This window comes from Rosa chinensis, chromosome 5 (genome assembly GCF_002994745.2).
Source record: "Rosa chinensis cultivar Old Blush chromosome 5, RchiOBHm-V2, whole genome shotgun sequence".
In the NCBI taxonomy this organism is placed as follows: Eukaryota; Viridiplantae; Streptophyta; class Magnoliopsida; order Rosales; family Rosaceae; genus Rosa; species Rosa chinensis.
The window spans coordinates 5,257,725-5,272,937 of NC_037092.1; the positions used below are offsets into that span (position 1 = coordinate 5,257,725).

Genomic DNA, 15,213 nt, shown 5'->3' on the forward strand with positions numbered 1-15,213 from the left:
AACAAATGTAGAAATACTACAATTTCCATTGTTTCTAAACTCCTTGTTTGAACGCACGACACCTGAAACAAGATGCAGGCGCAATTGGGGAATCAGAACTAGGTTTGCCTCATGCCAAGGATGCTCTTTATGATCATCGATCTTATCAGATTTCATATTATCCACAATATATAATGCATGATGCATTTGCTGGTTCACTGTGAAAACAGTTAATGATCCAACAAAAGCTTCCACATCTTCACACTGCCTTCATCACCAAGCCAAGAGCCAACTCAATATTTTGGCCTATTGAGCCACTAGTGTTGGGTCTCCGTCCTCTCTCGGTCTGTGCACACAGAAAGAGCAGCAACCTTCATGCATGCACTTGAGAAAAAATGAAATTGATCGAGTAACAATTGTATAACAAATAAGAAGTTATCCAATTATAGTTTAAACCCAAAGTATTTAAAACAACTCAATAGACGAATGTATTGAAGATTCCAACCAAAATAACATCACAAAAAAAAGATATCATAACATATCAATTCACATGAACTCGTATACTTATACTCCTTGCATCTTGTAGAATATCCAATTTAATCGTTCTTCAGGGGACATCTTCAAGAACGCATCTTTTTTTGTTTTGGTATCAATCATATCAAGCGCCGTGAAACGAGTACCTTGATCCAAGTTTGGGATCTCCTTGATAGCATCCCAAACTGTATATTGTCTCTCCCTTTCTCTTTTCTCTAGTAGATTATAGAGTCGTTCAAAACTGGTGGAGATTTTGTCAAGGCTTTGTATAATGCGACTTTCATAAGTGTTTTCAATTGAGCTAGAACTTCCTTTTGATACACCATTCTGATTCATCTCCACAGATATCTGCAAAGTTAAACAAACATTATTCAACCTTTAACAAAAATTGTCCCAAAAGCAGAAGATTATGTCATACAAGCAAACACATTCACTATGACGTTCTGATATCATTCAAATTCATTCCAAATCCAACTTCCGGATCATATCAACCCCACTATACCCACAACCTAAATTACCCTAATCAGGCTAATAACATTACCACCCAGTAATCCTAATTTCAACTATATATAGTTTAGTACATTTGATGCCTTTCTCTGAGAACAAAACCTGGGCTAATGCAATTTGATGCGTTTGAACTTACCTTGTTGTTCTCTCTGCGTCCACTGAACCAGTTGTCATCGACCACTTCAAGAAGCATGGGATCCTGGACAGGACTGCGAGCCATTATGGTTCTGATGAAGGAGAGCTTTGGATCGATGGGTGTGTAGGGGTTTTAGATTTTGAGAGAGAAATATCGAAGAGTAGAAAGTGAAGGGTTTAAGGTTCACGGCTCACTGAACAAAGAAATACAAGGGTTTAATAATAGAAAAATTGGGCTTTTTGGGCCAATGGTTCATCTTTTTCTCTTTCTATCAATCTCCATTCTCAAATTCTTTTTTTTTTCTTTTGGAATAAGCTATTCTCATATTATCCTTGATTAATTTCCTCTGTTGTTCATCTTTGGCTGTTTGCTTATTTTCTAAATGGATTTTTGTTCCCACAGAGAGAATGTACACACATTCGAATGCCTTCTGCGACCTCGATTAAATAGAACTGTGCAATTGCACCGAGCTTGAATGATACTCCAATGCTGATACTTCCATCACTTTCATACTATCTTATGGGTTCAATTTAATTATGAAATTCTGAGGGCACAACAGACTTCAAATCCTTATATTTTGTACAAGAACCATCTATACTGAAATTGTTGAATTCGCAAAATGGCTATTGATTTCATTCTTAACAATGCAGACATACTACAATTTCCATGGTTCTAAAATCTATGTTCGAACAAGAAATTATGGTTCACCTGAAAAGATGCAGGCTCAATTGGGGTATCAGAACTAGGTTGGCCTCATGTCAAGGATCTTCCTTGTTTCTTCATCATGATCTATTTTATCAGTCTTCATACGATCCAGAATTCTATCTACTTCTTCACCGCGTCTTACATATGCCTTCAACAATGCATGATACATCTGCTTGTTCACTGGGATAACCTTCCTCAATGATCCAACAAAAACTTCTGCATCTTCAACACTGCATTCATCACCAAGCCAACTCAGTAAGATTGTGATCAAACTATTGTTGGGTTTCCGTCCTTCCTCTGTCCACACACTGAGCGCAACCTCCATGCACTTTAAAGCTTTTTCCATCTCACCCTTAGCGACATATCCAGCAGCTACTATTTCCCAACTTTTAAGGGTGGTTGCTTTTCCCTTCTCCATCAAGTCTTCAAGCAGAGCTTCTGCTCTCTCATACAACCCCTTTGCTGAATACCCTACCACCACAGTCTGTGGCACTCGAAAATCGTAACAGTTTCCAGACATTTCCCATTCCTTCAATACCATCTCAGCTTCTTCAAACTCACCAAGCCTCACCAGAGACACCAACATGCATATATAGTCCCTGTTTATGCATCTCTTACAAGCACTCTTCTCAAGACCCCATAACCTCAAAACTTCATCCTTGCTCCCCATATTCGCATAGAGGGAAATCAAAAAGTTGTAGCCAAGCCCTTTTTCCGTATCCAACCTCTCTTCCGACTTCTTTAAGGCATCAATCGCCTTGTTGGTTTGGCCTGCCTTTATATAGAAATCAGCAACAACAGCATAAGTATTCCAGTCCATGACAATGTAAGGCTGTCCCTCCATCTCTTTCAAAACCTTTTCGACTCCTTCAAGATCAGACCTCACCCCATAAGAGTTGATGCAGATTCTATAGCTGAAGTTGTCAGGAGATACATTATTCTCCTTCATCTCAGCCAGCACACCAGGGACCTTCTCATGCTGACCGCCATTTGTATACAAACACATGATCCCATTGTAATCAAGAGGCGAAGAAGCAAACCCCATCTCCTGCATTTTGCGCAAATGACCAAGGGACTTCTCCGTCTGGAGCTGCCGGACATAGCAATTCAAAAGAGCACCATATGTCCTACAGTCCTTATCTCCATCCCCCAAATTACTGAAATACTCTTCTGCCGAAACAAACCCCCGAACCCTTCCTATCAAATCCAGCTGCACGGCATGCTCACTCGGCCGAAACTTGCATACCCCCTTCTCATTCATCCACTCAGAAATCTGCACACCATTACAAAACCACAAAATTCCCAATTCCTTGTTAATATAAAACAGCAAAACAGAAACACTATGCCATTCCAAATACACTTTAACCTCCCCAAAACCAAACCAAGCACACTACACCCACTACTTATACCCTCTTTCTCAACTACAATTCAGTAAGTTTCATGTGAAAACACATCGAAACCTCGGGTTACATTACCACCCTCTAGTTATACCCTGTTGTAAATTTTATAGGGAAAACATATTGAAACCTGTAGGGCTTGAGAGAAGCGCTTGCGCTTGCGAAGGTCGCGAATGATGCGTTGGAGCTCGCCGACGCTGACCTTGTTGCCTTTGGAGACCCAGTCGTCGAGCTCCGGAACCACGCTTTGGTTCGGATTTCCGAGAGGACTGATTTTCGTGTAGAGGGTAGGCTTCTTGGTCCGGCTCGTATAGTAGGACCTGCTCGTAATCGCGTTTCGGATGAGGGTTTTGACGGAGGAGAGCTTGGGATCCATGACTGTTTGTTTGTTGGGGTTTTAGAGTTTCAGAGAAACGAAAATGAAGAAGGGGTTTAGGAGCACAGTTGGGCTTCTTGGGCCTATTAATCTTTTGAGACAACAATTTTACTGGACTCATTTATGCAAGTTTCTTCAACTTATGGATTCTTAATTAGTGATTTTTGTTAATCAATTGCTTCCGAATTTCGATCCTATTGTGTTCTGTTCTGGTTATAATCTGGTTTTTTTTTTTTTAATGATTTTTCATAGTCAGAAAAAATTTATTAAAAAAAAATCTTATTTTCGACATGGCATTACATTCCATGGTATCATCCATGGATGCCGTTGTCGGCATAAAGACATTGTTATATGTAGAATTGAATGTAAAGGAAGAAAAAGTTAGCAAGGGAGACTCGATGGAGTCCAAGTAAGTGAAATAATTACAGCCACATACTGGTTAGCACCAACCTAGAAGGACCCAACATAAAGTCCTCAATGATCTTCCATCTTTTCTAATAAAAGCCACGAAATAGACTAATAGAGCAGGCAAATTCAACTTTTGATTTTAAAGTTTTGAATTGTGGATCAACAAGCATGCATGATGTAATATTCAACACAAACCTAAGGAAACTCTCATCACAGCTAGTACTAATTTTTGTCATCGATTGTGATGGTCTTGCATATACTGACCCACACAATCCAACAGCTTAGTTTCTAGTGCTTTGAATTGAGAAAGTTGCATCTGAAGCTCCACTTTCTGCTTCCTTAGGTTCTTGTTCTCCTCCATTAGCAGCAAAGACTGATTCTCTTGTTCTGCTGCATTGCTCATGCTTCGATTAAGGCCAGTAGCACTAGTGCTCTCTTCCGAAGCCTTTAGATACACCGGAAAAGCGCTCGGTTCGCATTTCTTCCGATTGATCTCCAGTAGCATATGCCGGCATCCCTTCTGGAACTTGTCGTGTTTGAATTCCCATCGTTTTGGTGATGTTTTCTTGAATCCCTGTGGATTAATTAAGACATCCATCAAGTTTCATAGGGACTATGCTACTGTACTAGACAAAATTGAAGAGCTACATGTTCCAGCCAGCGACGAAAGAATATATTAATTAGCTACAATAATTGATTTGTCGTCCATAATAATCATTACATCAGATAATATTGATTATAGCTTATTAATACTTACGTTTGTGTTCTATTTTAAGGACGAGATAGACTTAGAGGTCGAGAGTTCTTGTTTCAAGATAACAGAGGCTTAAAATTCATTATCTTATAAAACTATGTATGTGATGAAATTAATTTGAGTTAAATAATACATCACATTGGTAGTACAAATTATAATGATGCATGATGTATAATACTTTTACTGAGAAGGTTGATCCACCTCATGTGTAATGCATCGACAGCCTGATATAAACCGATTTCACATACATAATGATCCCCTAACCCCATAACATGTTATATATATAATTATACGAAGCTATGGAGCGGGGGATGTACAGAACGTAGAATTTCTGCTCCTAGCTAAGAACAGGATCTAGCACAGTACCCGTTTTATGACCGCTGTTCAACTACAAATCAATTGGCTGCATCTGCATGCACTAGGATTAATAAATCAAAACTAGTGCATTAGTCTGCAGAGCGGGATTATTTTGACCAATTGAAACTGTCACATTTTTTGACTTCTATATATTATTAATTAATTTCTTAATTTCATTTTGACTACTGTTTATACGCCTGGAGCTAATACAAAAAACAGAAAAACCATCATCACAGAAATCTTTGAACGATCAAATCCTAGATTTTTTTTGTTCCCACATTTTGTTTCAGCTAACTATTGTAATGGATTAGAAAACTCACGAGGTTTCTAAATTTCTCGGAGTATTAATACAGGGTTCTTGAGCACTGATAAAACTATAAAATACCAAATATGTATTAACATTCACATCATTGAAATAGTAGTTATATATAAGCCATTGATGGATCTGTATGATATTTCATTCTGTATATAAATGAAGATAGAGCTAGCAAGACTGGAATTTAGACTACTCACATAGGTATTAAGCTGGCGAATAAAGCTGGAGAAGTTATTGTGCTTGAAGTATTTAGGCAACAAGAGCTCTGAGAACTCAGCAGGAGACCATACTATAAACCCATTTCCCTCTCCATTCCATGACACAATTGATCTCTTCCAGCTGCCATCTTTGTCTTCCTCTTCTTCTTCCTCTAGCAAATCGTACGTTTTCGACAAAAACGGGGCAGGGCTTCTCGTCCTCGAACTCTGACTTGTGCCATGGTTCACCTCCGAGATATGTTGATCCATACACATAGAGCTGTTTTCTCTATTTATGGTTCTTCCAAAGAGTTCCTTATAAACTCTCTTTGTTTATACGACTACTACTACTCTTTTTAGCTTTTTGGAAACTACTAGCTAGTGCCGTGGAAGGTGGATTGTTTCCTTTTGGCTTCGCTTTTCTTTTTCTTTAATTTACTGTTTCTATAAGTTTCTTAAGTTCATGCAACATTGACCGGAAAAATTAAAAATAAGTGCATGCAACTTTCCAAGATTCCCGATGAACAAAATGCACTTTATATTAAATTGTATTGAAAATTGAATAATGAATGATGATGTAACAGAAGCAAAATCAGCGCATGGAAATTCATACTTTCCAATTGGATTATGGCACGTGTAGTCAAAGAAAATTTCTACTATTTGACTGGACTAACAATGAATTCATTTAAATTAGTATACTGTATTTGAAAATCCCATCAGATCGATAAGGCTAGCTAGGGAGAAAGACTGTAGATGGGGGAGTGGCATCCGACACATCCCATTAGGTATTACAATTTCAAAAATTGGGCAGCCGGAAGCGGATTGGAAATTCGGTCTGGTTGGGTATTAGTACATCCTTGGGTACAAGATTGAGAGAGAAATATATTGAAGGATTTGGCGTGCATATATTGAATGATTGTTTACTCCCCAGTCATTCCAGACAACGTACAAATTCAACAAATGAAAAATTAATGAAATATCAAGGGACGGAAACTCTGACCTAGTGATGAAATGGTCCGGAATTAAAAGCTTTTTGTGTATATATGTCATCAATTATACTTTTTCCTCCAAGTGAGGTTATATATGTTAGTTACAGGCCCAACCCTTTAAGCACTGAGATCTTACGTACATACTAATTACTAGACCAAATGTTTATAGGATTTAATTTTTCGGTTTTGGTTATATAATTGTTATTTTAATTTTGATTTATAATCATAAACCATATACTTTGAATACCATAAATCTATCTAATGTCTTTAACATTTTCTGCAACTTATATCATTTCTATTCGTTTGACATTAAAAAGCCAACATAGGTTGCTGAATGCTGAAATCGTATTGTTTTCATTTCTGAAGATAGAGCAATTGACGAAAAATTACGAAGTGTAATTTCCAAACAATTAGGGATAGCAATTGTGGGTGGAATCTTGATCCACTCATGGAAAATTGAATATGTTCCTGTCTAAAGCGATATCCAATTTATTAAAGTTGCTGACTTGCGATCATCCATGCTAGACTTATTCGATCACTGAAGATTCTAGGCAATGGAGTCACACAACTTTTATTTTATTTGATTTGTAGTTTTAGTCTATTTAGTCCAAACCAATGTGCTCTGAGCAACTGCAATTGAAAGTAGGACCAAAAAGAATCAAAGATAAACTTGCATTGTTTAATTGAGCCTGGCTTGATTCATAAAATAAAGACTGAACTACCTTTGGGCTTTGGTTAGTTAACCAATTAACAATTCCAGTATCTCTCGAGTGGTTTAATCTGCCTAACTAAAACTATTAACATGTAGCCCAGAGTCACAATTTTTTTTTTTTAAAGAAAAAATATAATTTCATTAATTTATTCTTGGTCAGAAGGCACGTACATCAGATGCTGTCTCATACCAAAATCATAAATGGCATAAGCTACCGAGCAAAAGATAGGTGACCCTCACTGCTAACACATTAACTCACTTATTGAGCCTAACAACAAAAAACAAAAATCCTCCCTACCAACCTCCCATGAAACTGTAACCTAGTAGTCTAAAGACCTCAATTGGTGTACAACTCAGATGCTGTCTCATACCAAAATCATAAATGTCATAAGCTACCAAGCAAAGGATAGATGACCCTCACGGCTAACACATTAACTCACTTATTGAGCCTAACAACAAAAAACAAAAATCCTCCCTACCAACCTCCCATGAAACAGTAACCTAGTAGTCTAAAGACCTCAATTGGTGTACAACTCAGATGCTGTCTCATACCAAAATCATAAATGTCATAAGCTACCAAGCAAAGGATAGATGACCCTCACTGCTAACACATTAACTCACTTATTGAGCCTAACAACAAAAAACAAAAATCCTCCCTACCAACCTCCCATGAAACTGTAACCTAGTCGTCTAAAGATCTCAATTGGTGTACAACTAGAAAAACTAATATGAAAGTAGTAGAAGACTCAACTTCTAGTTTTCCTTTGCCCTTGTCTCTAGGGCTGGGAACAGAACCAGTGACTATAGGATAGGTCAACCTTAGAAGGACACCACTAGACTTCTTGTTGGCACGCTGGCTTTTATTCTTGCTTCCAAGAGGCGTACCAGTCTTCGTTTTCAGAGTTACCAAAGTAACGTCATTGTCCTCTTCAATTAACCCCAACGCATCAGCCTGCAGAGTTAGAATCTTACCACCCAAGATAGTTTTGAATTTCTTGGGGAGAAGGATTAATTGCTGTCACTGTTGCGATCACGTTTCTTGGAAGGCAGCCCCTCCTGTTGTTTCACCTGCATAACAGTAGATCATTGAGATCACAAGCAGCCTCAATGACAGGCTCCAAACCTAGAGACCGATCACTTTCCAGCCCGTGCTCCAAAGTAGTATCAGCAGCCTCAATACTGTTTACTGCAAGTGCCGAAGCAGGATTAGGGATTGGGCGCACCACTCAACGGATAACTGGCTTCTTCTTCATGGTCACAGAAATGTTTTAAAACCAAGTATTGCGTAAAAACTCAATATACTATATATGAAATCTCATCTTTCACTCCATGGTTAGAATTGTTTTTAGTTTTATTGTCCTCATTCAAAAATTGTTTGTGCTTGAAATAAGGCCAAATCAAAAATCTTTAATTGTGATACAATTGTGATACACAAGTTTTTAAAGACTTCAATTGTGATACACAGAGTTTTAAGTTACTGGTTCGTAATCAACGATTAGATGATTTGATTATTTGGCCGCTTCTATGTTCTTTAATAGAAACCTGAAAACTCACGGACTTAATCTTTGAACGAGCTGATCGATTGGCTGGGTACGTACAGTAAAACCACCAGCAACCTTCAAAGAATTCAAAGAAAAAGAAAAGCAGCAGAAGAAGAAGGATAGACTTTCGCTTAATGGGAAAAGTTTTAAATGTTTGACAATGGAATCTTGCTGCTTCAAGGAAATAACCTAAACTTGTCCTTTTTGTATAATCTTAGCTAAGGTAATATTATGAAAAGTACGTGAGAGGCTATGAAGTCTCATATGTGATATGGTTCAGTAGTTCACTCCGATATTCCACGCGTGCAAACAATATATGGATGGAAGAAATCACTCTCGTACCATGACATATAGGATCAAGAAGATTCTTTTCTGGATAATGATAGAATCATAGAATAGAAAGTTTACAATGCTTACATTTAACTTATTTATTAGTATGTAGACTTTATTTTTGAATATTTCAAAATCCAAAATTGCCCCTTAAAAAAAACGCCTCGTGGCTCTTCTCTTGCTCTGGGTTCTCTGTTTGGTTCTATTTATTTAATCTGCTCAAAGTGCCTGGTCTTTCTCTTCCTCTCAAGCTCTTTTTTTTCTTTTCTGATTCTTATACAACCCTTTTCTCCACTTCTTCTGACTTTCCTTATTCACTTAATTCTGCTACATCAGTATGTTATACTCGAATGAAAAAGTATAGTACTTCTTGAATTTGAGATAAAGATAAATTAAATGCATGATGAATATATAATTATAGACACAAAAAATTACGAGGACATGATGAATATATCCATGTTTGTTGTATAAAGACACGAGGACATGTGTAAGGCATCAGTACAGTTGTTTTATCCTTAATCAATCAAGTTTAGTATAAATGAATCATGGGTAGGGTCTTCTACATACCCAGTTTAGTATAACGACACTTCATAAGTAGGGAGAATTCCACAAATGATCACTCAACTATGACTCATTCGATACTTTGGTCACTAAAGTTTCAAATATATCGCTTTGGTCACTCAACTATTACACTGTCAATCACTTAAGTCACCAAAAAAATATTTTTTATAAATTTTTTTAATGAAAAAAATTAACAAAGTGACTTAAGTGATTGACAATGTAATAGTTGAGTGACCAAAGTGATATATTTGAAACTTCAGTGACCAAAATATCGAATGAGTTATAGTTGAATGACTATTTGTTAAAATTTCCCCATATTTATATATATATATATATATATATATAATTTATTAACTTTTAAGCATCCCAAGAGGAGGACAAAAACCCATTTTTCCACTCTAGATCTCTGACCAACGCACACCCCCGACCTTCCTGTTATGAAACCTAAATTCTACTAACCTCGAAGTAGCACGTAGAGCAACATCATAGGCATTAGAATTCTTTTGTTCCCATACTCTGTTGTTTCTCTCTTTCCACACACTCCACAAAAAGTACATAAGCTCCTCAGTGTCTTGTTTCTGTAAATGTTTAGCACAGAAAGACAAAGATCCTACCACATCCAAGCCATCAGTTTGCACATCCGAGGCCATCAAATGCACCTCTTAGAGCAAGTGCACCCGTAGTCAAGAAAAGGCAAAGTCGAGAAGTCAAGAATTCGACCAGTCAAGTTACTATTCACTGCCACTGGGCATAGGTTTGCACCCGTTTTTTTTCTTGCCCGGTCAACACTGTTCAAATTCTCAAAGCAGCCAACGGCTACTTGCCACGTGCCTCTCTCTGGCGCGTCTCTCCTGCGCTGGCCCATGTTGCTCAGATCACACGCGTCTCTCTCTTCGCGTCTCTCTCTGACTTCTCTCTGCGCTAGGCGACAAAAGCAGTCTCCAATTTGCGGTCAGCAATTGTGGTCTAGCACCTCATTGGTGCGTTCCCTCCACGCCTGGGCATGGCCCGCGTCACTCTATGGTTGTCAGCCCTCCACAGTCACCTCACATGCACCCGTGGGCCGAGCTGGCAGAGAAGACGCCTGGGCAAGAAAAAAGTCACTGGCTTGCCCGTTTCTTTGGCCTTGGTCATGAAAAGGCAAGGCTTGGCTGGTCAAATATGGACCGGTGGAAGCAAAAAACTGACTTTGCCCGGTCACCACATCATCATTCCCTCACTTTGCCCGGACAAAGTCATACCGGTGGACTTGCTCTTAGATTGCAGCACATGCTTTGTAAATGAATATTAATTGACTACAATGAAGCGTAGACTCTACCTCAATATCATCAAAACACAAACTTGATCGTCCAAAATCACATGTTTAGAGGCAAGACGTAAGGTAGAATATATTGCATATACGCCAAATAAAAACCTTGGCAGTACTAGGCACCACTCCCTTCCAAACTTTCTTCCGGAAATAAATATGTATATCCATCACATACACACTTTCATATTGCAGAAACTTGATATCTTTAATACAACAAAGCAATACAGGAACTAGCTAGAATCGATCAATATATCACATAATGGCCAATAACGACACTTAATAAGTATTACTTAATTCTTCCATTAATATTTACATACACATGGGTCAGGGTTCCCTTATTCATGAGCAAAGCTCGTCCATCGACGGCCGCTTGTTATATTAAAAGCACAATAAATGTACATGTACATGTACATGTTTGTATGTACGTATGCGTCTGTGTGTATACAGTATGCTCAGACTTCATGCAAACATAATACATAAAGCTAGGGACACTTGTTTTATGGCTAAGTTGTGGCCGGTGTTTGGGCTCAAACAGCCGGCCGCCAGACCTTCACCACCAGAACATACAGCAGAAGATTTTCCCTATTTAATTCGAGCTGCTCTAATCACCACAACAAAAAGTACACCAATGACAGCAGAGGCGGAGCCACATAGGGCCTAGTGGGTCCCGTGCCCCACTGAGATTGATACAAATACAACTTAGATTACATAAATCACCAGATCCCAATCAACTCTTGTAGTGTACTTACTTTTTTTTTTTGTTTGAGTATATAAAGGGGACAATATACAAATCTCCATACAATACAATACTAATGTATGTACTATAGGCTTCTTCTAGCTCTCTTTTCTATAATTTTCATGTGGTTTTCACACCAATGGAATCTCGTAAAGAAAATTACGTACCGTTGTAATATATAGATTACATATACAGTTTTTTTTTTTAATGTTTTGCTATGATTAATATTTTTTTTGTTTGTGCCCCAGCAAACTAAAATTTCTGGCTCCACCATTGAGTGACAGCAACAGCACAACACATGAGTACAGTCGAACAATTCATTACGGTATTGGATTTCGATTTTGACAGCTGAAGGATTAGTGTCCTCCGGTCCTGCGACGTCGGTGAGTGTGGGATAGCCAGGAGCAGGGGTGTATCTACTCCAGTGGCTGGTTGGGCTAGATTTCCGTAAATATTTTATATAATAAAGGTGCTGCCTCACTTTGAAATCACTCTTGGTTCAAGTGGCAAAGCATTGAGCATTTTGGCTCTTGACCATGGTTCAAATCCCTATTTTCCCATGTTCATGTTCTTTTTTATCTTTTTGTTCCTGTTTTTTTTCCTCTTCCCCCGGGTGATATGATATTTGATGTACAGTATGATGTATTCCTATGGTAACCCGAGTGGTGTAAGGCTACCAGGTCCTTCCAGGGGGAAGCAGGTCCTAACTCCCAAAATACAAGGTTTTATTTTATTTTTAACTTACACTCGGAAATGTAATTACATGTCAAAATATATTAAAATATATAAATCTATATCTATACTATTATTAAGAGAAAATGTTTTGTTAGCCAAAATCAAATTTTTTTGACAGAAATGACCCTAAAACATTAAAATACTTTGAGAATTAATTAAATCACAAGGGCCATTATTACAATTGCAAATGTATTAACAAAAATAAACAAAATAAATGCCACAAATTCCACTTTTCTCTCCCACTAGCTTCTCTCTACAAACTGTTTTCATCCATTATCTTTTTTTTTCGAAAAGAAAAATACTTACACATGTTGTGCGAGCATGTGTAGAGAAATGCTAGTACTATTATTAAGATAAGAGAGCTTACTCTTCAAAACTGAATTTTTTATCAATTTAACCTTTATTTATTAAAAAAACTGTGAAATATAATTAATCAATAGAGATAATATGGTAAATTATAAAATAAAAAATAAAAGAATTTAAAAAAAAAACAGAAAATGTGGTAGTTGTACGATAAGTTTCTCAACTACTTTTAATTTCTCTCCACACACGTAGTGGATGAGCTCTACTAATTTTTTTTAATATAACATCAGCTCATGGTTCATAGAGCATGATTTTTAGATCAATATTCAAATTGCGAAATACCAGAACCAAAAATGAATTTTTTTAATGTATATTATTATTTTTTAACAAATAATTAAGATGATATCATGGCGCATGAAACATCATTTGGTACACTATAAAAAAAATTAACAATAATTTGTTAACCGTTTTGCTAGCACGATAGTTTGGAGCGTTTAGTCTGTTGTGTTGGGGCTTCCTTTGTGATAGTAGTTGGGTTTGGATATTTGTCTGCTCTTTGGGCCGCTTTTTGTGCTTTCGTAATTGGACATTTAGTTTGATGGTCCTACATGGGAAATATGGGATTTTCTGCTGGGTCTCACTATTTATATGAAAGGGGCTCAAAAGTTTTCATTTTTGACTGAAAATATCTACAGTGGCCATGTAGGCTTTAGGCACTGTTTTGCTTGCATTCGCTTTCTCCATTTGCTGAGCTTTTCTGCACTGATCGCAATATGGATCATGAGATTTATTCTTAGGTCATGAATCCTGATATGCATCATCGGATAAATGTTGTCTAATCATAAGATAGTTCGGTTATAATTTCTAATGACGAGTATGACAAAATTGGTGATTATTGTAAATAATAATCGTAAACGAATAAATATTCTCAACTACTAAATTGAGTAACCACCACAGGTGGTCGAGTTGGTAAGAGCCTGCAGGTGTGGAACCCCCATACCCGGGTTCGAATCCCGCCGACGCTTATTAGAGTTGAATCCCAATATATTCTTGGTGGTCAGGGGGGAGGAAGAGTTCTGACAAGATCCCCCGAGCACGGATTAGTCTATGGGGGGAGGAAGCGTTCTGACAAGATCCCCCGAGCGCGGATTAGTCTCTGGGCCTAGGAAGCCTTTAAGGACACCGTCTGATTGAACAATAAAAAAAAAACTACTAAATTGAGTGATTTGAGTCACAAACTCTTGTAAAACAATTTTAGATTGCTCAAGCTCAAGAGAATCAATGATTCAAGGACGGTTTAGCATTATTATAAAGCAGAAATTAGGCTCTTGTCTCTTCCCTAAGTTATCCGACTTTCCACCATAGTATTGATTGAAGCGTTCAAGTGCTAGATCCACTCTCCAAACCTAATTGATCGAATTGATGCACCACCAATACCCTACACATCAAGTGGAATAGACGTTGACAACCCAACTATTTAGAAAGCAAGTTGTATTGATATTGAAGTTATAATTAAATGAAAAGTAAATCCACGAAAATTATCACAAGAAGACATAAATAATTTGGTTTATTTCTTTTTGGATAATAAATTTCTATGATCGCAATTATTCATTTTTCACAATACTGATTTATTCAATATTATTTTATCGTTTGCTAGTTTGATGAGTAGAAAAATTTTAATTTTATTAAGTTTGTATAATTCATCTGTACATGATGGTTTATGACTTTATGATAAACGGTTCCAATCAGAAAGAATGTTGTTGGGAATGTTGCTAAGTTGAACATAACTTTAAAAAGGATTCATTCCTTCTACATCATTTTAAGCACTCCTAGCTTGGCTGAGAAGTTATAGGCTGAACAATTCTCTAGTAGTTTGATTTGGAGATTTTGGTTAACAAACAAAGATGATAGTTTGGTCGCCAACACCTTTGGTTTAGAAATATGGGTTAGAATTTGATAGGTAGGTATATTGGTGACCACCTCATGGGTCCTCTTACCATCCCTCACAAGCTATCTTCCAATGCCTATCAAGTAGATACTTAACTGAGGTTGATGGATGAGGTTGTGGTACTCCCATATGTTCAATAATTCTATTATTTTTTACTTACACATCGTTAGATTATGCGTATATATCAAATACGCATGTATAATAGAAATTTCCACAATCAATATTTCTACTATACATGTGTGTATGACATCTAACAATATGAGAGCCCCTACAATGAATAGTAAAAAATGATATTTATGACTTACACACCTTTGAATCATACGTGTATGGCATACACTCATGTATAATAGAAGTTCCTACGTTCTTATTCAAGTAATTACAAA

General features: G+C 37.2%; 2 protein-coding genes across 3 annotated transcripts; both read right to left on the minus strand.

Moving 5' to 3' along the window:
• Positions 1 to 383: 383 nt before the first annotated feature.
• On the minus strand, positions 384 to 3,748 carry LOC112201716 (pentatricopeptide repeat-containing protein At4g21705, mitochondrial). Of its 2 annotated transcripts, XM_024342624.2 has the most exons (3): positions 3,389 to 3,748; positions 1,865 to 3,134; positions 384 to 861 (listed from the first exon to the last, which is right to left on the minus strand). In XM_024342624.2, the coding sequence occupies exons 1-2, from the start codon at positions 3,632 to 3,634 to the stop codon at positions 1,899 to 1,901; spliced, it is 1,482 nt and encodes a 493-aa protein (XP_024198392.1). In that variant the 5' UTR covers positions 3,635 to 3,748; the 3' UTR covers positions 384 to 861; positions 1,865 to 1,898. The 2 variants fall into 2 exon arrangements, with proteins under 2 accessions (XP_024198392.1, XP_024198393.1); XM_024342625.2 differs by lacking the exon at positions 384 to 861 and having other exon boundaries at positions 1,768 to 3,134; positions 3,389 to 3,747.
• A 222-nt stretch (positions 3,749 to 3,970) lies between these two features.
• On the minus strand, positions 3,971 to 6,073 carry LOC112166425 (heat stress transcription factor B-2a). Its single transcript, XM_024303264.2, has 2 exons — positions 5,667 to 6,073; positions 3,971 to 4,616 (listed from the first exon to the last, which is right to left on the minus strand). Exons 1-2 carry the CDS (start codon positions 5,940 to 5,942, stop codon positions 4,275 to 4,277), a joined length of 618 nt encoding a protein of 205 aa, XP_024159032.1. The 5' UTR covers positions 5,943 to 6,073; the 3' UTR covers positions 3,971 to 4,274.
• Between the last annotated feature and the right edge of the window lie 9,140 nt (positions 6,074 to 15,213).